Source organism: Monodon monoceros, unplaced genomic scaffold, assembly GCF_005190385.1.
Source record: "Monodon monoceros isolate NGI ecotype Baffin Bay Population unplaced genomic scaffold, NGI_Narwhal_1 Super_Scaffold_5, whole genome shotgun sequence".
NCBI classification, from domain to species: domain Eukaryota; kingdom Metazoa; phylum Chordata; class Mammalia; order Artiodactyla; family Monodontidae; genus Monodon; species Monodon monoceros.
Window position 1 is genome coordinate 110,925,668 of NW_021703782.1, and position 23,458 is coordinate 110,949,125.

The following is a 23,458-nucleotide window of genomic DNA, read 5'->3' on the forward strand; positions in this document are numbered from 1 at the left end:
CCCAACAGCTGAGCCAGGACCCACGTCATTTCGTCGCCAGATGGGCTCTTTATGTTCTAGAAGCCCTCCCACTGTCACAGGAGGCCAGAGAACACTGCCCACCCCCTCCCGGAGGGCGTGGCCCAGGAAGGAGTTCAAGGCTCGGTCAGTAGACCCCGCAGCCAGCATGGAGGCGGGCGCTACCCAGGGCCGGGTCTGGCCGCATCTCTTTCCCTCTCTCCCACTTAACTTATGTCACATCTTCCATCTCGGACGCCAGGATTTGCCCAGCTGCGAGTGGCAGGCCTCTGGGTTTCAAAACAGGCGAATCCCGGCCTTTGTGCGAGGTCGGGGGGCTTCCTGCGGGTCCCTAGCCAGCGCACAGGATAGGAAGGGGATCTGGGCGAGTCCCCGGCCCGTGTGCCTCCCGCCTCGAGTTCTCCCGTGGGGACCAATTGGTGGACCGAGAGGGCGCGGGACGACTCCGCGCAGTAGGTGCCCCCGCCAGGGTCTGTCCTTCCCGAAGGACCGTGCAGAGGCCCCCCAGAGCGACAGGGGCCACCTCCTGAGCTCGTCCTGAAACGCAGGAGAGACGCAGAAACAACGACCGGCCATCACTCCACAGGCGAGGTCGCGCGCCCCGGGCGCAGAGCTTCCTCAAAATCTTGGTGCCCCTCGTAGAAGTCGGCGGACCCCGGGCTCCGGCCGCGCCGCAACCCCCGCCCTCTGCAACTTTTGTGAGCGGCAGCCGGGCAGGAAGTCGGGGGGGGGGGGGCGGGGGCGGTGCCAGGCGAGCGCGCCGGCCCCGCCCCCACCCCGCCAGTGGCCGCGCCCCCGCGCCCCCCGCGCCCTGGAGCGGCTGAGCCGCGGAGTCGGAGCCCCGGGCGTGGAGCGCTGAGCGCGAAGGCGGGGCGAACAAAGCGGCGGCGGCGGCGGCGAGGGCGGCCCAGGCCCCGGACGCGCGGAGCAGGCGACCCGCCGGGCCTTTGTCTCGGGCGGGGCAGGAGCTTCGGCGGCCGCGGAGCGCCCCGAGCGCAGAATGCGGCACCCGGCGGGGCGGATCGCGGAGCGCTGCGGCGGCGGGCTGCGCGGAGGCCGGCCCGGGGCCCGGGGGGACTTGCGTGTGTGAAGCGGGGGTCCGACGCGCTGCCCGGCGGCTGCCCCACGGCCGCACGTGGGCGGGAGCTGCGGCGCGCTAGGAGCCGGAGGAGGAAGAGGAGGGACGCGCGGCGGCGCAGCGGAGACCCGGGGCCGCCCGCGCGAAGCCCCGCCCCGGCCGCCGAGCCCCGCGCGGGCGGGCGGGATGCCCCGCGGCCGCTGCACTTCGGCCGGAGCGCTGCCCTGAGCCGGCCGGCCCAGCGAGCGGCGGGCGGGTGGGCGCCGCGGGCGCCATGGAGCAGTGGCGGCAGTGCGGCCGCTGGCTCATCGACTGCAAGGTCCTGCCGCCCAACCACCGGGTCGTGTGGCCCTCGGCCGTGGTCTTCGACCTGGCCCAGGCGCTGCGCGACGGCGTCCTCCTGTGCCAGCTGCTGCACAACCTCTCCCCCGGCTCCATCGACCTCAAGGACGTCAACTTCCGGCCGCAGATGTCCCAGGTGAGGGTCCGGGCGCGCCGGGAGGGGCCCTGGTTTGCGGTCCCGGGACCCCGGTCAGAGCGGCGGGCTCGGGGACGTCGGCAGGCGGCGGGACGGTGAGCGGAGCGGGGGCGCGCCCCGGGCCTCGGAACCGGCTCCTCCGAGGGGCGACCCCGGGAGGCACGAAGTTGGCAAAGTGCCCCAAGCCTGGGCTGCGCCTCCGCCGCCTCCGGGCCCTGCCTGGGAGCACCCGCTGCTGGGCCTGCGCCTCCCGGGGTGAGGGGCGCTCGAACCCCGGCGGGGCGCTCACCACTGACGCCCCTTCTCCCGGGCCTGGGCCCCGGGAAGCAGCGAGTGCCCCAGCCCCCGCCCCGCCGCCGACCCCAGGATCCCGCCGAGCCGGTGGCCTCGTCAGGTGTAGGGTCCCTGGCTTCGCGCCTGGTGGCTGGACGCCCTGGAAGACAGGGGCTCGGGGCGCGGCGGGAGGGGCCCGGCGGGGCGGGGAGCCGGGAGCCCTGGGCTGGGGGCACCGCCCCCTCGCCGGCCTCAGCCTCCTCCCGAACCCTTTGAGGGGGGCAAGCGGCGCCAGTCCCCCAGGGTCGCGCGACTTGGTGGGAACAGGAGCCCCTTATGCTTCCCTGTACCCTCCAGTGTGGCCTTTGTCGCGGCCGAGGCGCATGTGGCTGCCGGGCGGGCAGGAAAATGTCTGCTTGGCCGGCGGGCGCTGCCTTTCGTGGCCCCTTAGAGGGAACTTGGCGAAGACTTAAGCAGAGTGGAGGCTGCTGTCCTGCCCCCCCCCCCCCCCCGGGTTCCACGACCCCCACCCCAGCACCTCTGAAGGGGCCCTGGGTGCCCAGCGGGGCCAGGGGCCACCCCAGGTCTGGCCAGCACTGCCCAGGAGCAACCTTCCTGCTCACCCCACAGCCCCTTCTTCTGTGACCCTCTGGCCTTCACAAGCCAGTGTGACAGCTGAAACGGGCTGGGGGGAGGGGGATGGAGTGAGTCACTGCTTTTCCAGGCTGGACTGCGTGGCCTCTGCCCTTTGGCTGTGACCGCATTTCCAAGGAGATGGGGGCATTCCCCCCCTTCAGGGAGGATGGGGGTGGCCGCTGACCAAGAAGAGTCTTGAGGGGACGGGGGCAGGGGGCCACCCTCCCACTCCACGGGAAGCGGACGGCCCAGGGAGGGAGCCCTGGCCTGCCGTCTGGTCCCCAGGCCCCACTGAAGCCAGAACTATTCTGGGCCCTCTCAGTGCTAAGTAGCCCAAGTCCCCGGGACCGGGTGCCCTCAGATCCAGTCCTCTCCTCTGCCCTCACCCCCCAGGGGCCTGGGACATACTTACCCCATTTTGCAGCTGGGGGAACTGAGGGTGTTGGAGCTGCTGAGGGCAGAGCTGGGTCTTGAGCGGGAGTGTCTGCCTTCGGCTGTGAACTGCAGGGGCTGCCCAGGCTTGCTGGCTCCTGGCTGACTGGTAGAGAGCCTGGGGCCCAGGGCACGGCCGGGGGGTGGCTGGGGGCGTTGGCTGGGTCCTGGAGCTGCCCCTCCCAGCTGTGTTTGGCCAGGAAGGGGGAGAGGGCGCGCTGGCTGTGGTAGGTGGCCTGGCTCAGCCCCTGTGCTTCCTGGGGTCCCTGGAGCCATCCTTGGGCCAGCAACGCTGACCCGGCACAGTTTCCTTGAGCCCCCCTGCTCCAGCCCGGGTGAAGGGCTGTCGGGGGGCTGGGCGGTAGGGAGACCCTGATGGGCGAGTGTCTGTGTCTTCATGGCCATGTGCTCTTATTGAAACCTGGCACTGTCACCTCCCTGTAGTGACCGCTTTGGGGGCCTCAGTTTCCCAATCTATGTAATGAGGACAGCACTAGTGGCTGCCTCATAGCCAGGTTGTGAGGACTCGGTGAGGGGAGGGTAGAGAACATCCTTAGTGCTGCGCTGGATGGACGTTAGAGATCTTATCTGGGCAGGTGTGGCCCCTTGTGTCTGAGGGCTGGTCTCCCCTGCCTGTCCTCTTACGGAGGGTGGGGCTGGTCACACCCACCTTTGTGTGTCTCTTGCTGGCACAGGGATGGCTGGGTTAAGGCGCATGGCCCCATCTGTGTATTCACGATTAAAGAAACAATTCTCTTGACCATGTATGGCCGTGCAGGGTTTGGGAGAGGAACGTGGCGGTCTGTCTGTGTGGCTGTTCTTTGCTGTGTGGGGAGGAGGGGAGACGACGTGGTCCTCCGGGTCCATGGTGGTGGCACCACAAGGAAAGTCACAGCTGCCTTTTCTTGCCCGCCCTGCCCTGAGCTAGTCATGATTCTGGGAGGCATACGTCACCCCTGTTTCACGAATGAGACAGCTACAGCTCAGAGAGGTCAAGTGACTTACCCCACATCACACAGGTAGTAAGTGGTAAAACTAAAACCTGGACTTAGGTCTCCCTTCCAGGACTGTTTATTTCAGAAGCCTTCCCTCTGCTGTCTTGCTGAGTTTCTGATGGATGCCCCTGGCCCGCTTCTCAGGGTGTTCGCGGTGTGTGTCTGTTTCCATGGGATGGATGGGGTGGGGAGTGCGTGCCTGTTTCCTGGGGGGTCTGGACACTTTGCTGGCAAGTGGGCAGGGCCCTTCCGTCTTCCTGCTGTCACTCTGTGCCCTCACGTGGACCCGTCCAGCTCAGAGGCCTTGCCTGACGTCCCCTCGTTCCAGAATGCCGCTCTGGCTTCTCCTGTGACAGGTGACATCCTGTTTTCCAAGTATTGCGCTTCGAGCGCCCCTCCCGTTTGCTGCGTGGATCTCAGCTGGGTTATTGGCCCCAAAGGCGCGTGATAGCCACACGCACTTGCTGAGCATCTGCTGTGTATAGAGCCCCAGGTGCTAGGAAGGGTTCACAGGCAGATCCAAGCTGCCCCTTGTCCTGCCCTTCTGGATCTGCTCGGGTGTGCTCTGTTTTTTTTATCCAAAATGCCTGGCAGCCACGTTGGGTTTACTTAAAGTAATTCGGTACGGCCAAATCTGCTGACCCTAATGAGCCCGCGTGTGTCTGGAACAGCTTCAGTTACGAGGTCCTGAGGTCGCTGATGCCAGCAGACGGCCCTTGCGTTTGGTCTGCAGTCTGAATCTTTAGGGCACCAGCCGCCCAGCCTTTTGCCCCCCCACCCCGGCAGGCCTCCTCTCCGTAGAACAAGGCTGGGAAGCTCGTCTGCAGGGACACGGCAGAGAGAGCTCCCCCACGCCCACACCTCCAGCTTCAAGTCCTTCCCGTCCCAGCCTTGTGCCGACGTTCCAGCCTGCGCCCCCCCTCCCCTAAGCCTTTTCCATCAGGGTCCATCGAGTGCCGGGCCCATGCTGGAAGACTACTCCTCCTTTTGTCCTGGTTCTTCCTGTAGGAGCTAGTCTAGTGGCTGCCTCCTCTAGGAAGCCTCCTCTGATTTCACTCTTCTCCCATCCTGAAGCGTTGCGAGCCTGGCCCTTGACCCCCCGCCCCCCGCCCCACCATGTACCGGGTATGTACCTCTAACCCTGCGTTTTCCACACTTTGCTTTAGTAAACAAGCATCCCTCGGAGCCACGCTCGTAGCTCACTGTCCTGAACCCAGGACGGTGAATCCCTCCCCCTCCGGGCTGGTGTGAGCCCTCCCAAGGGGTCTCCGGGTCCTGCCGAGACGGGCCTCCCTTTGCTGCTGTGTCATTCCGGTCCTTCCTTCGAGGAATAATTGCGAGCCCCTGTGCTTCCAGGCAAGGGCCCAGTCCCTGCTCCGAGATGCTTTCAGGTGAGCAGGACACACAGCAGGTTGTTGAGGTGCCTGTGGATGAGGAAGTGGCCTTTAAAGTGTCCTGAGAGCTCCCAAGTGCAGGCAGGGGGACGCGGTTCCTGAGGCCAAGGGGTGTGATACCTGGGCTGCCGGGGAGCAGGGACACGGAGGCCGATTCCAGCGGAAACTAGGACGCCTTTTCTTTTCAAGTCACGTTTTGTTTTTGTTTTTTTTTTTTAGATTTTATTTATTTATTTATTTATTGGCTGCTCTGAGTCTTCCGTGGCTGTGCGCGGGCTTTCTCTAGTTGTCGAGGGCTGCTCATGCGGTGGCTTCTTTTGTTACGGAGCACAGGCTCCAGGCAAGCGGGCTTCAGTAGTTGTGGCACACGGGCTTAGTTGCTCCGCGGCATGTGGGATCTTCCCGGACCAGGGATGGAACCCCTGTCCCCTGCACTGGCAGGTGGATTCTTAACCACTGCGCCACCAGGGAAGCCCCAGGTTTCGTTTTAAGTGTGAACATATCTTGACACTCGAGAGTAAGTTGGTGCCCTGCACCCTCACATTTCCTACAGAAGAAGGTCCCCTCTGCAGCCACAGAGCCGCCACCTGAACCCGGGAAACAGCGGGGATGGTGCCGCCTTGGAATCCACTCGAGCTTCAATGCGTGTCTCCACAAATGCCCATTTCAGCAAATGGTCCACCTGGGGGCTGGGACGGCCCCTCCGCCTCACCTTGATTTTCCCGACCTGGATGCCTTTGAAGGTGACAGGCCCCTTTTTTTGCAGAATGTCCCTCCCTTTGGGTTCATCTGCTGTTTCCTTGCGTTGGATTCAGGCTTTGCACCCGGAGCGGGTGGAGTGAGCACGCTGTTGCCTTCTCCTGGCATCCTGTCTAGTAGGTGGCACGTGGTTTCCAAGCGTCCCCTGGCTGGGGGTGTTGGCTGTAACCACTTGACGCCGGCACTGTTTGCCGGACGGCTGCGCCGCGAAGGCCCTTGGATCCCCCTTGTAAGTCACGAATATTCTTGAGAAGGTGCTTTGAGACAGTGACAGGATCAGTCCTCCCTCCCTCCCTCCCTCCCTCTTCTCTTCCTCTTTTCCTTTCCTTCCTCTCTCTGTCTGCCACTGTGGATTGTGGTTTCCTATCCTCTTCCACGGATTCTCATTTGTTACCGTCACTCTTTATTTTGACGCTCAGATGGTCTCAGGTTTGACCAGTGGCAACTGCTTCAAGCTGCTTCCGTGTGTCTTTTTGACACGTTCCCATCATTTTGTGAGCCCTGTCTCCTTCCTGGCACAAGATATCTGAGCTCATCTTGTATTTTATTTTGTCCGGCTCTGGAATCAGCCGTTTGTGGAAGGAGCTCCGGGTCCGCAGTGCAGAGGCATATGTAGAAACCAGGATCTGGGTGTAGGCGCACCTGTGCTGGGGTGTCTCAGCCCTGAGACCTGGGCGGTGTGCACCGCTGAGTTAACACAGGCGTGTGTGTGTGTGCGTGTGTCCCCGTCTGTGTGCTGCACGTGTTCACATTTGTACTTCTGTATCAGTGCTGTCAAGTAGAAAATGTGTGAGCTGCATCTGTCTCTTAAAATTCCTGGTGGTCACATTAAAAAATTGAAAAGAACTGTGTAACGTTAATTCTAATAATACATTTTATGTAATCCATGACCAAGGGGGCAGAAATCAGATCTGTGGGGGTAAAGAAATCATATTCTTTTTATGCATCAAGCACAGATGTACCCAGAGAAAAGAACAGTACGGTACAGATATACAGTACATCTGTGGTATTAAAATTTCATGCGGGGAGGGCGATTAAGACAATGCCGGGAAAGGCTCCTTAGGGGGGGTGATACTGACAAGAAGGTTGAGAGACGCTGATTTCCCGAATATTACCATTTCCTGGTGGCAGGGTTTGTGGCACCCAGTTTGTGCAGCAGGGGGTGGGGGTTGGGATGGGGGAGGCGAGAGCAGAGGCCGGTGGACCAGGGGTCTCGTCTTTAGCACTGACCTGCTGGCTGGAGGGTCACTTGCAGGGCTGTGTGGGGCAGGGTCCGAGGCTTGGGTCTGGAGTTGGCAGGGAAGGCCGTCGGGCATCGCCTGCCCAGGCCATGGGTGGGCGCAAGCTGGCGTTGGTGGAACGTGGTTTGTTTGTGCCACGTGTGCTGATGACAGAAACCTGGCTTTGGCGTGGGCTGCCGGGGTGGAACGGCGAAGAATGCTGTGTTGGGTGGGGAGTCCGTCGCGAGGGGCGGCCCTCACCTGTCTGTGGTCTGGGCCCTGGAGATGGGGCATCTCCGTGCCGGGAATGGGGGCCCTGCTGCGCGTGGGCCCAGGGCCTGACAAGGGTGAGAAGGCACAAGGTGACCCCCCCGCCCTGGTGTCTCATCTCAGCCCGTTGCTGCCATGAGGTCCACGTGACCGAGGATGTCGCCTCCCCGGCAGGGCGGTGCCCTCCAGCCCCTGACTCCTGTCCCCGTGTCCAGGCCACGTCTGTGGCTGCATCTTCCCAGGACAGGGCAGTGCTGCTGGGAAGACGCCCTGCAGCCCTACCGCTGAGACCCTGCCAGGTGGACCTCCCTCCCGACTGCCCCTTGAACCCAGCTGCTTCTCCCCCGGCGCCCAGCCGGCAGCCACCACCCCCTCCCAGAGCAGGGGTGGGCAGACGTTTTCTGTCGAGGGCCAGGCAGTAGGTACTTCAGGCCCCGTGGGCCAGACGGTCCTGTCGCGGGTACGCACCTCGGCCCTCATCGTGCCGAGGCAGCGCTGTTGATCTGTGAACGAGCGAGGGGCTGTGCACCAACATGTATTCGTGAAGAATGACACGTGAATTGCATATATTTTCCACATGTCACGAAATACTGTTCTTTTTCTCCCCAGCCATTTAAAAATGTAAACACCTTTCTTAGCCTGTAGGCTGGGTAAAACCAGGCAGTGGGCCGGTTCGCTGCCGCTTGTCTGCTCAGGGCCCTTCCCGGGGCCTGCGAAGGTGTCCTGGTCCCCGGGGCTCCCCCCTCCCTGTTCCCACCGCGCTTGGCAATCGTGTCTCCATTTGTATCCAGAGCCCTTGGCATGGGCTCCTCAGACAGGAAGTGATCTGATCCATGGAACAAAGCTTCCTCACCACTTCCCTGGTGCCAGAAAACGTGCTGAGCCCCGTGGGGATGACCTCCTCTCGTCCCCGGAGCGCGTGTGGCTGAGGCTGTGCTCTCAGCCCGATGAGCTGCCTGAAATGGTGGTGGAGGGGGCCACACTCGGCCACTCGGCTGCCGTGAGAATCCTGGTGCTGACGTGTCACTGGCCTGGCTGAGCCTCGCTCTCCCTGCCTGGAAAGGGGGTGACGGTGGCCACCTGCGTGGGCTCCCACCAGGCCCGCTAAGTCTCAGAGCACTGCGCCTGCACCCCACGCCCGGCTGGCCAGCTTGCTCCTGCTGGCCGGACCCCGGCCCCGGCTCGCCGCCTGCCTCTTGGGCCAGCTGCCTTCCCCCGTCCACCTGGCCTCACCTTGCCTCTGGCGGCCCAGCTCCTGCAGAGCCTCGTGGGATGCCAGGGGGCCCGGGGCTTGCCTCTCCCTCCTTCCCTAGCCCCTAAGCCCCTCCCACTCGGCCCCAGGTAGGGGGAGTGGGGAGGGGAAGGATGGAGGATCCTTGGCCCAGGAGTGGAGGGGCCCAGGGTTGGTGGACCGCCGCGCTGCCCCTTCCTCTGGGGGTGACCGGGGACTCCTGCCGGAAGGGGCCTCACACGCTCTCTCTGCCGCTTCCTTCCGAGGAGCCCCTGGGCTGGATGGGGCAGGACTTGCTGTCCCGTGCGGGGCTGTGCTGGTCCTCAGCAGGTGCGGGTGTTTGGATCCCTGGGGGCAGAGACCTCGGAGGGCTTCGTGGAGGAGGTGGCACTTGAGCTGGTGGTGAAAACTGGACGCCTTTAGGTAACTAAAGGTTGGAGATGGGTGGTTGCTGCAGGGATGGGGCTCTGTGGGGGCAGAAGCTGGGGTGTGGGGGTTTCCACTCCGCCCCCCAGGCAGATCGCTGCTGCCTGGCCATGCCCTGTCCTGACAAACTTTGTTCCCTGGCAGCCCAGCCAGGGCGCCTCCCCTGGGCCTGGGGAGACCCTGTGAGGCACTGGGTTGGGCGGCTGTGCCCCCCGTCAATGGAGAGGTGACAGGCTGGCCTGGGGGCGCACAGCTGCGTGGGGGCTGAGGCCTCTCGCCAATTCGCCCAGGTCTCTTGGAGCCTGGAGTGCCCTTCGCTTCGCTCCTCTCTTCGCCAGCAAAGCAGCCTTGGCACGGTCCTCCGTGGGTGAGCAGGCTGGGGGGCCACGCAGTGCCTGAGTCCAGACATGGCTGGGCTGGTTGGCTCGGCCTTCCCCTCACCTGCTCCCAGGCGGCTGGGGGAGAGTCACTCCATCATTTACTCAAAGTCCCATCTGCCTACGGGCCTTGGGCAGAAGAGGCAGAGACCCCTGACCTGTGTCTGACCTTCTGGAGGGGAGACAGAATAAGGGATTCGTGAAGAATTAAGATGGAGAGAAAGACAGCGGGCAGAAGGCTGGTGGCTGGGCTCAGGAAGCCCAGGCAGGCTCCCGAGGAGGGGCAGGAGGGGCCCCTCTGCAGCCTGCTTCCTGCACCTGCTCCCCTCGGGTGCTGTCTCAGCTCTGAGCTGGAATAGGGCGCGTGGCCTGTAAGTGAAGTTCAGCCCCGCAGTGAGGGGCGGCTGCCCGAGGCCGCGGTCTCTGGGGGTTCCTTGTGTGCCCGAGGCCCAGCCACGGGGCCAGGCCAGCTCTGCGCCGTCCGGTTGTGAGCAGCTGTGGCTCCCGCTTCAAGTCTGGGCCGCAGAGCGTGGCATCCTTGTCTCCTCCCGCCCCGTCCACATCCTCCGTCCCGTTCCCGATGGCTGCGTGGCGTTCGCGCCTCCACCACCCGGGGGTCCTGGGCCGCTCATTTTGGCCGAGCTGTCTGGGGGCAGCACCGCCCCGCCCTGGACCCGTCTCCCACCTTGCGCCTGGCCTCGTGTGCTGCTAGGCAGTGGGGCGGCCTCCGACTCGTCCCTGGGGTGGAGACGGGTGCAGCGCTGTACCCTCTCGGACCTGGGTTCAAATCCTCGTCGCCACTTCTCGGCTGTGTGCTGTGCCCCACCCCTGCCCCAGCCCCTGTTTCCTCTGCTGTGAAAGGGGGTTTCTGACAGCCACCTCCTGGGGGTTGGCTGAAGACAGAGCAGACAGAGGGGACCCAAAGCTCTCAGCCCAGCATCTGGAGGTGCTGTGTGCTCGGAGGGTGTTGCCCACCCCTCCACACCCTCACCCTGGGCAGCCCGGCCCTTTGAAGCCTGGGGCTCTGCTTCTCCCTGTAGATGCCCCTCCCCTAGCACCTGCCCCTGAGCTTGACCCGGGAGAGAGGTCGGGGCAGGGGCGCAGATCTGGCAGGCCCTGCAGACCTGCTTCAATGCCGGATCAGGAGCCAGCAACGCGCGTGTGTGGGATGAACCCTTTGCCCCGCTCAGCCGGGGAAGCTTCGGGCTCGGCCAGGAGGGGCCCCCTGGCCCTCTGCTCGCGCCGCGTTCTTGGTCCTCTGAGGCTCCACGCTCTCCGGGGCCGCTCCGGTCAGCATCCTGTGGCTGCTCTGACTGTTTTGGTTTCTGGACCCAAATGGTAAACAGGAATAACAACGTACGGCTGCAGAGGGGGCAGGGCCGTGCCGTGGGTGCCGGCCGGCTGGGATGGGGGAGCGGGGTTGGCCCCCAAGCGAGGCTCCCTGCCTTTGGGAGCTTAAGTGTTGCTAGAAACGCACGACATTTCAGTTTTGTGGGGATTGTTTGTCATCTCTGCAGAGTTTATATAAGGATTAAAACACTTATTTTTATTTATTTATTTTTTTGCGGTACGCGGGCCTCTCACTGTTGTGGCCTCTCCCGCTGCGGAGCACAGGCTCCGGACGCGCAGGCTCAGCGGCCACGGCTCACGGGCCCAGCCGCTCCGCGGCATGTGGGATCTTCCCGGACCGGGGCATGAGCCCGTGTCCCCTGCATCGGCAGGCGGACTCTCAACCACCGCGCCACCAGGGAAGCCCTAAAACACTTATTTTTAACACACCTACTCCTCATTCCCCTGAGCCAACTTAAACTTCAGGCCGTAAATGCTCCTGTCGGTTTGTTATGTTTTGTGCTTTTGGTTTCAAAGGCAGCGTGCGCACATGGTGTCCGGTGAGAGCCTGGTCCAGGCAGGCAGGGGGCCCCGGCTGCCTGCCGCCTGGCCTCCCATCCCTCCGTGGGCTCGGTAGCCTCCGGGCCTTTCCAGGGATGGGGCGCACTTCCAAGTCCCCCCTGAGGCCCCCCCCACCGAGGCCCGGTTGTCGTCTGTGCGGAGTGGGGGGCACTTGTCTGTCTTGTGCTGTCAGAGGACTTTCTGAGATGCTGCCCCACTGCCACCTGCCAAGTTCATCCGCGCTGCTGGGGGCTTCACGGCTGCGGCAGGAGGGGTGTCTCCCGGGATGTGGAGGGCGGCAGGGTGGGGTGCTGGGGGGCCGTCGCCAGGACCGGAGTCACCTGGCAGGTGGGCGGCTTCGGGTTCCGGATGTTTCTCTGCTCCACGTGTCTCACCCCCCACCCCAGCCCTGCCTCTGCCCGGCCTCTCTCCTGAATGTGCCGTCCACACATTGCCAGCTTCCATCCACATTCGCTTGATGGTCGTATTTGTCTCACAAACGTAGGATGCCGTCAGGGGAGGGGGCTGCAGGCACCGTGCTGAGCGCGTGGACGACCCCAGCCCCACGGAGGGGCCAGCGCGGCCCCGTTGGCGGCTGAGGCCCAGAGTCGCTAAGCCACCTGCCGGGGCCACACAGCTGCGAGAGGCTGGGCCTGGGCTCGCCCCGGCCTTCCTGACCCCAGAGTCCAAGGCCCACGTTTTGCTTTCCTCCCCTCGGGGTTGGCTCTGGCTGGTGGCAGTGTTTCTGCCAGGTTTGGCCTGGTAGGGGAGGCGGGGCTCCGCACCTGGCCTCCGTGTCCCTCCAGGAATGGGGAGGTGCCCCCTGGGACAGTGGTCGTGGGTGCAGCATGGACTGTCCCACCTTTCAGCTGTATGAGGGGTGTCTGGGTCCCGGTCCCTGGAGCACGGGGCAGCTGGAGAGGTTTATCTGTTCACGCCCTGCCTCCAGGTACCCCTGAGGTGGTGGAAGGTTCTGGTCCCTTAAGCTCATGACAGTCACATCCTGAGACCCTCCCTCCCTTGCCTTTAAGCTTCTCTCGTCCTTAATCTACCCTCCACCCCAGAGACTGGGCATCTGTGTTTTCCTCCCCGCCTCGCCCAGCTTATCTGGCTCCCGGAACAGGAGAGAGAAACACCCAATAGTCATTTTGGTGAGAGACAAGGAACCTTTCAGATCCGAGCTGTTTTCCTCTATACACGACGGGTTACTCACACATACGGATTCTGAGCACCTGAGCCCCCATCTGGATGCCAGAGGTCTCTCTCCGCCTGAAGCGGTTTTGTTTTTTTTCACCCCAGGGCTCAGAGGAAGCAGGCGGGAGGCAAGGCGGTGGGGTGTGACCCGGGCCTGCAGATGGACGGGTTCCCTGGCTTCCCCCGGCCTCCTCCCACCTGCCGCATTCCCCCTCCCCTCTGGGCCTCTGCGTTCCTAGCTTAGAGGGACCAGACGCCCCCATCTCTTGTGATGTCCGGGCACAGTCTGTGTGGTTAGGGCCAAGGGCTGGAGCCCTGGCTGTGCCACTGACCACTGTGAGCTTGACCTTCGCGGAGCCTCAGTTTCCTCCTCTGTAGGACTGGGATAAAAGTAGTATCTTCCAAAAAAAAAAAAAAATAGTGTCTTCCTCGGTGGGTGATGGATAAACAACATGTGGTCTATCCAGACAATGGGATATTATCAGCCATATAAAGGGAACGCGGCACTGACATCCTGCAACATGGATGAACCTTGAAAACGTTACGCTGAGTGAAATAAGGCAGACCCAAAGGGACAAGCGTTACGCGATTCCATTTCTATGAAATGACCAGGACAGGCAAATCCACGGAGGCAGAAAGCAGGTCGGTGGCTGTCGGGGGTGGGGGGGTGCAACTGCTAACGCGTACGGGGTCTGTTAGGGGTGATGGAAAGTTCTGGAACTAGATAGTGGAGGTGGTTGCACAACGTGGGGAATGTGCTAAATTTCATGTTATGTGTACTTTTTTTTTTGGTCCACACCGCGCAGCTCATGGGATTTTTAGTTCCCCGACCGGGGATTGAACCCAGGCCATGGCAGTGAAAGCACTGAGTCCTAACCACTGGACCGCCAGGGAATTCCCTACGTTATGTGTACTTTACCAGAATAAAAAAAGTAGCACCGCCCTTGTGGGACTGGGAGAACTGCGTGAGGAATTCGAGCAGCTCTGTGGCCTGGGACTGCAGTGGCCCGGACACCTGCCCCTGTGTTCTTCCTCCATAAGGAATGTCAAGTCACATTTGATGCCTGCATTGGTGTAAAGGCAAATATACGAATAGTGTGTTTAAATATCTAAATATTTAAATACTGTCTTCGATCTAAGACACTTTCACGGGCTCTTAGAAGTGCTGGCCCGCAGCGCCGGCAGGTGAGTCAGGCCCGCGTGGTCTTCTCTGGCCACTCCAGGCAGGACAGGGAAGTGAGAGCCTGGACTTCGGTGTCTGTCATTGATGTGTTGCGTGATGCTGGGGAACTTACTTTCCTTCCTCTATAAACTGGAGGTGCTGGTGCTGGCAGTAAGGGTCCTCACCACACTGTTCCGAAAGTTGAACAAGCTCATGTGGGTGGCAGGCTCTGCCCGATGTCCGGCCCATTTTACGCCCCCCTCCCCTGCCACCCCCCAGTGTAAGGGTCTCAGGCTGGGCCCTGGGGAGCAGACCCCGAGACGGGAGGTGAGCCAGTGAGGCCAGGGAGGGAGGGACGGAGGCCGAGGCCCTCCTCCTCCAGCAGCTTCCTGCCATGGGCACTGAGTGCTGGGGGCAAGACGGTCCTCGAGGGGCACAGCCCGAGGGAGGGGAACCCGGGGTTTCTGTCACTGCTCCTGGGTCCCGGGCCGGGCAGCAGCCTCGGGCACAGAGGGCAGTGCTGGGGCAGGCCCCGGAGTGGTGAGCCCTGGGGGACGTCGGCGGGGTGCCTGCAGCTGCTAAAGGAAGGTGGCTCTTCATCCTGGGTGAGAGATGATGACATGAGACCTTTCCTCTCTGGGCTCTAGGAAGCGGCCCAAGGAGCTTTCATCTGAGTCGCTGTTGGCAGAGGGCCTGGAGATGGACCGGGCCCCCTGTGTGTATGGGCAGTAGCAAGCACTGGTTTCTTTCTTCTTTTCTTTTTTTTAAAAATAGATTTATGTATTTATTTATTTTTGGCTGCGTTGGGTCTTTGTTGCTGCACACGGGCTTTCTCTAGTTGCGGCGAGCAGGGGCTACTCTTCGTTGTGGTGCGCGGGCTTCTCATCGTGGTGGCTTCTCTTGTTGTGGAGCACAGGCTCTAGGCGCGCGGGCTTCAGTAGTTGTGGCACACGGGCTCAGCAGCTGTGGCTTGCGGGCTCTAGAGCACAGGCTCAGTAGTTGTGGCGCACGGGCTTAGTTGCTTCGCGGCGTGTGGGATCTTCCTGGACCAGGGCTCGAACCCGTGTCCCCTGCATTGGCAGGCGGATTCTTAACCACTGCGGAGGGCTGGTTTCTGATAACAGTTATGAATGACCTAACAGGCTTTGGAGGAGGAGGTGCTCCGTCACTGCTCGGGGCTCCACGTCAGGTGGGTTGGAGAGCCACCGCTATGGTGGTGTGGGACGCTCCCAGGCTAGGCGGAGTCAGGGAACTTTTCTGCAGGAAGTAACCTTTTAGCTGAGCCTTGAACAAGGAGTAGGAGTCAGCCAGGTTGGGGAGGGGAGGGGAGCCGTTCTAGAACAGGTCGACAACTTCCCAGCCCCCGTTCCTGGCTTGCCAATCTCAGGCCAGGCCAGGCCTGGGTCAGCCACTGGCTCTGAGCCCGTTTCCTCCTTTCTTATTTTCCTCCTGGGTTGCCTGTCCTCTCGTCCTGGCTGCTGTTTCTCTGCAGAAGCCAAGTGGGAACTTGACGCTCACCCCAATGACTGGGGACGTTCTGCATCGGCCTTGCTCTGCAGGGGGCACACTGATGTGGGCGCTGATGGGTTGGGTGAGTCTCACCAGCCATGGGCTGGGACCGTCCCTGGGGTCCCAGGGGATGAGGGGCCCGCTCTTGATGGGACGCCTGGGGCCCTTAACCGATGGTTGGATTGTGTTTCTTTGGGCACATCTTCCTACTCTGGTGAGCTGAGCCCAGTCAGCTTCTCTGGGTCTCTTTCCTATCTGTAAAATGGAAATGGGGGATTTTCTGCACTGCTGCCCACTGCTGATGGCCTCGGGGGCTGGTGCACCTGGAGAGTTGGGTCGTAGGCAGGGATGCTCCGGTGACAGTTCCCAGCCGGGGGCGTGGGAGGGAGCCAGGTGTTCGCAGGCACCTGAGGGCCGTTATTACCTGATGTATGACTTTGACAAGTTTCTTGCTGTCTCCGAGTTTCTTGGGGTGACACCGCTTCCTCCTCCACAGATGGGTTGTGAGGCTGAAGGGAGATGATGCCCGGGGCCTGCTAGCTCCAGACCAGGCAGGGCCCGACACCCGACAGGCGGTGGCCTCTGTAGGTCCGTATGCAGAAGGGACTTGTCCTAACCTCCTGTGACCCACGTGCCTTCCTGGAGGTGATGAGGGAAGACGGGCCCAGGGAGCACGGGAGATCTTGGGCCACTTGCTTTGTGCCTGGGTCTCAGTTGGCTCACCTGTAAAATGGGGCCATCATTTCTGCCCCAGGTGCCTCCAAGGGTGGGAGGGGGGAGGGCTCTGGGGCGTCTGAGGTCCCTATAGGGCCGCCTGCCTCTGGGCGTCTGGAGGGGAAGCACAGGATCTGTGCGTGTGGAATCCTCTTGGCGGGAGCCACCGAGCCCCTGGCTGCGTGAGTCTCTGTGTTCTGGTTGACAAGCTCCCTCTTCCAACACTTCTTAAGGAGGGGCGTCCCGGGAGCTGCGACCATCTCCAGGAACCAGCGTGTGGACGCAGCGTCTGCTTCCTGGAGCGACGTGGGTTTTCTGTGGTGTTTGGGAGCATCTCGGTTTCCCTGAGTTGGCTGATGACGCAAGGTTCCTGGAGCATCCCCGCCTGCCGCCCCCAGCACTGCAGGGACGCTGGAGCACTTGGGGATGACCCGTTGAAGGGTCACATGGGGGCAGTGCGCTTCCTGGTTGTTCCCATGGCCGGAGCTGAGGGGTGGACCGTGGAGGACGCATGCCTTGTCTGGAGTGAATAACCGAGTCAGTAAATCCAGGCTGTAAACCTCACCTCCGCGGCCCTCGTGTGTGTGTTTACCGTCTGGCTTACCTCTGCAGTGGACAGCTGTGCTTCCCGGGAGCATGCGGGCTCATTTCTGGAACCAGGTGCGGGTGTGAACAAAGTCGAATTGATTTTGTAGTCGGGAGGCCAGGCTTGGTCTGCCGTCGGTGCTGTGCCCTCTCTCCGCCCGTCTGCATCCCTGATACGTCTGGGTGATGCCATCCACCTCCTCTGGGTAGTTTTGGGGCCCGAATCCACTCTCATTGAAGCGGCTGAGGGCTCTGGGGTTTGGCCCACAGAGCTCTGTCCACCCTGGCTGCTTGGGGGGAGCCCTGGCCACCTCCCGGCCATGGGGCAGGAAACAGGTGGTGCAGGTGGCCTCTGAACTGGGTTCTGTTGATGCTGGAGACCTGTGGCTGTGGCTTGGCCACACCCTGGGCCAGCTCTGGGGCCCCCATCCTGCCCCCTCCCTCCTGTCTGGGCCTCCTGCTGGTGGTGGGAAATGGTCAGCCCGGGCAGGAGACCAGAGTGTCATGGACATGTCTCACCCTGCCCAGTGGAGCGGCTCTGGCCCTCAGCCTTTCTCCCGCGTTGCCATCTGGTGACTTGGGGAGGAGCAGGCCAGCACCTGGGCTGCCTCTTGGTGGCGGTGGACCCGGCCGGGACAGTGCTCAGCCCACTCTGATACTCCTTGGGCGTGATGGAGTCACCTGTCTTGCTGTGCCTGCTCCGGGCTGCTCCCAGGGCCACCTGGCGATGCTGAGATGGTCATAATTAGTCACAAGACTGGAGGCAGAGGGCAGCCCCATGGAGTGGGAGTCACTGTCACCCATTTGACAGCATTGGAAACCGAGGCTCAGAAGGCAGGGCCTTGTCTGCCTTTACCTGTAGGAGATGGAGACAGCATTCCCGTGGCCTCCGCGCTCCCGTGGCAGCAACATCCTCTCCCGCAAGGCGCCAGCGGGCTCCTGACGTCTGAACACTCCCCGCGGTAATTCACGTGCTGGCACCCCCCTCTCTTTTCTTAACTCATGTGTGTAATAAATTTTTTTTTTTTCCTCAAAAAAAAAAGGGAAGATAGAATTTTCACACACCACTCCCTCCTCATGCAGATAAACCTTGGGAGAAATTGGCGTGTCATCTCTTTGGGTGTATTTGTGGTAATTTAGCGGCTTAAATGAAACATCTGTTAGCCAGCCAGGCTCAGGCCGAGCAGAGCTGTGGATTTGCACCGGAGCGCCTGGGAAGTAATTTACTGCAGGAGCAGGGACTCTCCGGCCAGAGCCGCCCGCGTGCAGGCACATGTAGCACCCGAGGCCACGGTGACGGGGTGAGGGGGGGCTGGAGCCTTTGTACCCGGCCCCCTTGGGTCCCTGAGGACAGCAGGAACATCCTTGGTCGTGGCTGGGCCAGGGGCTGGCGGTGGGCCTTGAAGACTGGGAGGTGCTGGGCTTCCCGTTGATGTGTGGGCTTGGCGGTGGCCAGGACTCAGGGAGAGGCTGCCCTGTGTCTGCAGCCCGTCCGTGGGCTTTTAAACCCAGACCATCCTGGCCGTGTTCCCTCCTTCAGGGGAAGAAGGGTGGGCTCCCTGTCGTGGTCAGCAGCCCGGCGGGGCCGGAGCTCAGACCTGCCCCACTGCTGACGTGGCCGTGTGTGCCCTGGACGAGCTTCTTCATCACCCTCCCCGCACCCAGTCTCACTTGGCTTGTCTGTAAAATGGGCTGCTGTGTGGCTGTGGCTCCCAGTGGGCACTGGATGGTGAACCAGTTCCCCTCGTCCATTTTGGGAACTGCCATCTCTGTGAAGTGCACTTTTGGGAACTGGCAGGCACTGGTTTCTATCTGAGTCACTGCGTGGTGTGACGGGACCGTGCCGGGGCACAAGTGGGCTCTTGGTGGAGGGCATCTGGCCCTGGGCCTTTCTGTGCCCGTCAGTCGAATGGTGGTCACGTCACTTGTAGTTGGATTCTTGTTGGGGGGGCGGCTGCCTCTTTTCTAGAGAGTCTTCCTTCCCGACCACCTGTTGGAGCTCTCTCTTCCCTTAAGGTCTGCTAGACCTCTCACCTCCTCCAGGGAGACCACCTGGATTTCACCAGCTCTTCCTGCAACTGGCACAGGTCATCTGGGCCATCTAGCTCTTAGGGAACATTTTTTGAGCCTGTGAGCGATCGGCCCTCAGGGTGAGGGAAAGGTAGGTGAGATTCTGTGCCTCCGTTGAGGAGTCCAAAGTCTGGGGGGAGAGCAGGGTCAGGGAGGGACCATGGGAGCAGTGGTCATCTCTAGGGGAAGTGACAGGGACTTAGAGCCACTGCCTTGCAGGAGGCGGGGTGTGGTTGGTGTGTGGGTGGCTTCATCCTGGGTGCCAAGGAATCCCGGAAGGGGTTGGAGAGAACACGATGTGCCTGGATTTGGCTCCAGAAAGTTCTGCTGTGGCTGCAGTGCTGGGAGTGGATCGGAGGGCAGGCCTAAAGTCTGGGAGGCTGGGGAGGAGGCGGATGTGGTCATCCCTGCAGGAAAACTGACCGGGCCTACACTGGGGGGGTATGCAGTGTGTGGGGAGGGACGGAAACAAGGGCTTCAGGGCCCAGGAGGAGGGTGGGCAGGGCTGGCCATCCATCAGACGTGGGATGATGAAGAGGGCGCCCTGATGTGGGGCTTGGGCTGGTGGGTAGGTGGTGGGGCCTGTCCGGATTCGGCCCTCGGGGCTCGGGGTCGGCTTTGGCCGAGGGCCCAGGGAAGGCCGGACTCTCCCAGCGGTCGGTCCAGGATCTGCCCTGACCGGAGCTGGGGGATGTTTCAGCCCCACCCCCGTTGTGCTCTGTGTTTGGCTTTGAGCTTCCTGCTTCCTTTCCGGTGTCTGTGTGACTGACCAGTGTCCAGGCTGGACTTGGGGTGGGGGGGGTCATCCTGCTGGTCTGGCCTCCGTGTACCAAACTCCATTCTCACCATGCTACCAGCTTTGCCTTCCGAAGCACACAGTTTATGCAGAAGGTTACAAACAGGTGCTGACGTTCTCACCCAGACGCGTGGGGCCAGCGTGCAGGATCCCAGCTCTCTGGGGACAGGCAGGATCCCCAGCACAAGGTTTATCTCCAGGTAACATGATGGCCTTTGCAGAGACCCAGCAAAACTGCCTCAAAACCCGCAATAGTTGTGTGTTATTTTTAAGTGGTTTTTGCCCGTGGAAAGAGTGGTTTTTCTTAAAAAGGGCATTGCCTCAGATGGATTTCTTCAGGACTGCTGTATTGCCATTGATGCGGTAAAGCTTTAATCAGGAAACGACCGCACAGTGGGGTCTGTGGAGGGTAACGTGACAGCCTCGTTGACTTTTTATCGGGGGGCGTTTGCCGCACATGAGCCAGCTCTCTGGGGTCTCATCCTCAAGGCCAGAGCTTGGGTGGGGGCCGACCCAGCAGGGAGCCCAGGGGTGTCAGGACGGGGAGCCTCTGTCTGACTACACGGGAATCAAAGATCGAGGAGGAGGTCCTCTCCTGGGCACCCCTCCTCTGTTTCTTAGGGTCACCAGGTTCTGTAACGTCTGGACAGATGCAGCTTTATCCAGGGCCCTGGGGATGACCCCGTGGGTAGGGACCCTGGAGCATCCCGGGGCGCCTCCAGAAGCAGCTTCTGCCCCTCTGCAGGCCCGGTGTGGGTGGTGCCAGGTATATTTATAGGCATGTATATTTCAGGCTGACTGGTCTGCTTACACCCAGAGGAACTCTCCGTATATTCAACTGGACGCACCCCGTTTTAGTCGTGGAAGTGGGCTGGGCTGGGCGAATCTGCTTTTCCCATTTCCACACCTGCCCCAAATATCTTTCCACGCACCTTCTTTCACCTGCTCCAAGATGGGGATTTTCTCATGTTCTCACTTTTCTGACGTCAGCGTGGTCTGGGAGCCTTATAATCGGGGTGTGTTGGGAGTTTCCTGGGCAGTGTGTTCCCAGTGAGACGTGAAGTCTGCCGGGCTTCCATCTGACCGTGCCTTCCACGTGACTAGACGTGGCATTTGTACACCCCGGTGTTTCAGGGCTGCCTGGTGTATGGAAGTTCCAGAGGTGACACCAGCCCCCCCGTGATTGGATGCTCACCACCCTCCTTTTTGGAAAGCCTGTCCTGTTTACCTCTACCATGGGGACGGCCACTCTGAGAGCTCCCTGAGCAAAGGCTCTGTCCAGCTGGTATCCTTGAGTCGGGGTTGTGTCTCCGAGGCCATGTCTGAGACAAGGCCCCTCCCTTGAAGAGCCTGTCCTCACCAGGCGGGGGGGGGGGGGGGGGGGGGGGGGGGGGGGGGGGGGTGGTGGTGGGGGTGTGCTGTCCTAAAAGTGACCGTCATTAAAGCTGCACACGTTAACACTCATTATTGACTAAAGCGGGTGAAACTGAAATCTGGAGGAATAAGAGCTGATGGAAAGGACCTCAGGATGACAGGAAGGTGCGGGAAGTGCAGGGAAAACCCGACGCGAGAGTCCAGCCTCCAGGGTCACAGGGAAGCAGGGAAGATACCTTTAGCGAAAGAAAACTGGAAGTTGAAACAAAAACTCCAAATCAAACAACGATCTCTAGAAACCGGTCAAGGAATTAATCGAGGCATTAGAGCTCACCCCGAATGGTGTTTCCAGTTTCCTCCTCGTGGGTAAAGGCACTGAGATGCGGGTGTTCGCGGCGCGCGTGGGCGGAGCCTTGCGGGTGGGCGTGGTCTCCCAGGCTGTGCTCAGGAGGCGGGGCTGGGTGGGCGCCCCTGGGCTGCGTGACCTCCCTGAGGAGGAGACATCGCCCGAGGAGGGGGGAAGCACACCCGGGGGGGTGGGAAGAGCCGGGTAGGTAGAGTTGGGGTTGGCGGGCCTCCCCTGTGATCTGCTCCCCCCACCCTCCAGCCCTGGGCCGGCTCGTTTTGCTGCGTCTTTGCCCAAACTTTGGCTTCCATAAGGACCCCCGCGTGGGGGCGATGGTGACTGAGGGCTATTAGGAGGGGGTGTCCCAGGACCGAGCTGTCAGGAGATGGGGGACGATGCTGGGGCTCTGCACAAGGAGTTGAGGTGGGGGTCCTCTGAGGGTACCCCTTCCCCACTCCAGGCCTAGAGGTAGGTACAGAGCGATGGGCGACTTCTGGGGATCCGCGGCTGCCCTTCCACGCTCCTTCACACCCATTGATTCGTGGCGTGCTGATTCTGCATGGCTCTCAGTGGCCCGTCCCCAAGCCGCTCGGGTGTGATTTGTCCTCGTTTCTTAAAGAGCAAGGTACTGTTGGCTGAGCGGTCCTCAGAGCTGGCCGGTGTGGGGATTGGCCATGGGAGACAAAACGGACCGCAGCTGTGCGTCCCGTGGGGACCAGAGGTCAGCCAGCCGGGCCTCGCCATGCCCTCCCGGCCAGTTTTCTCCCAGGCAGCCCCGGCTCCGGGTCAGGAAGGGGGGTGGGTAGCTGTTGCTAGACCCTTGAGCAGTAAAAGGAGACTTGCTGTGCCAGCCTGAGAGTGGGGCTCGTGGAAGGGGCCGGGCACACACCCCCCCTTGGTGCCCCTGATTCCAGGTCTCCTGAGCCTTGGCTGGAGCAGAGAGGGGATTCCAGACCTTCTGTGGGGTCTGCAGCTTCAGATAACCAGCGCTTCCCAACCTTGGTTCTCATCAGAGGAGCCTGGACCACCTCTGGATGCCGAACCATGTGATGGAGAGCCAGACTCCCCATTAAAGGACCGCATTTCCCCTAAGCTGCCCTTGGCTCCGTGGTCACAGGCTGACCCTCAGCCTCACTGGTGGGTGCCACACTCAGTCCGGGGCCCAGCCTGCCTGTGCTGAGCAGGGTGGGGAGGGGCACTTAGGCGTGGCTGCTGGGGGGTGCAGGTGGATTAGTGACGTCTGCATGGGGGATGGAGGGTGACACACTCTGCTTATCTGCCTTCCCTGGTGCAAGGGAATGCCGTCACCATTGGAGCCTGCCCTGGGGTACCCAGTCGTGTGACAGCCCCCTCCGTGTGCACTTCCCCCTCCTCGGGTTCCTCCAAGGCCAGCCCAATCAGCCCCGTCAGACCACTTCCCCTGTTCCATGTGCCTGGCTCCACTCCTAGCCTGCTGATGCCGGCCCTGGGGGGCTTTCATTCCCTGGCCTGGCACAGTGGGGGCATGTGAAGAGTCTGTCTTTCTAAGGGAGTTGTCGCTACCCTCCGATCTGCTTGGATCTGGGACCTCTTCTCCCAGGGTCTGTGGCCTCTTTTCTCTGAGTCTGGGACCCCTTCTCCCTGGATCTGGGACCCCTTCTCCCAGGGTCTGCAGCCTCTTTTCTCTGACTCTGGGACCCCTTCTCCCAGGATTTGGGGACTGTCTTCTTTGAGTCTAGGACTCCTTCTCCCTGGATCTGGGGCCCCCTTCTCCCAGGGTCTGGGGCCTCATTTCTCTGAGTCTGGGACCCCTTCTCTGTGGATCTGTGGCCCCTTCTCCCAGGGTCTGGGGCCTCTTTTCTCTGAGTCTGGGACCCCTTCTACCTGGATCTAGGACCCCTTCTCCCAGGGTCTGGGTCCTCTTTTCTCTGAGTCTGGGACCTCTTCTCTGTGGATCTGAGGCCCCTTCTCCCAGGGTCTGGGGCCTCTTTTCTCTGAGTCTGGGACCCCTTCTACCTGGATCTAGGACCCCTTCTCCCAGGGTCTGGGGCCTCTTTTCTCTGAGTCTGGGACCTCTTCTCTGTGGATCTGACGCCCCTTCTCCCAGGGTCTGGGGCCTATTTTCTCTGAGTCTGGGACCCCTTCTCCCAGGATTTGGGGACTGTCTTCTTTGAGTCTAGGACTCCTTCTCCCTGGATCTGGGGCCCCCTTCTCCCAGGGTCTGGGGCCTCTTTTCTCTGAGTCTGGGACCC

At 61.7% G+C, this 23,458-nt stretch overlaps 1 protein-coding gene across 3 annotated transcripts in view; it reads left to right on the top strand.

The window, feature by feature from the left end:
• Positions 1 to 1,326: 1,326 nt before the first annotated feature.
• The window catches only part of VAV2 (vav guanine nucleotide exchange factor 2), a 177,849-nt gene continuing 155,717 nt past the window's right edge, over positions 1,327 to 23,458 (top strand). For 2 of the 3 annotated variants that reach the window (XM_029202502.1, XM_029202500.1), the window contains exon 1: positions 1,327 to 1,574. In XM_029202502.1, coding sequence (XP_029058335.1) covers positions 1,371 to 1,574 — 204 coding nt within the window. In that variant the 5' untranslated portion in view covers positions 1,327 to 1,370. The remainder of the gene's footprint in view (positions 1,575 to 23,458) is intronic. The other variant, XM_029202501.1, reaches the window with a different exon arrangement.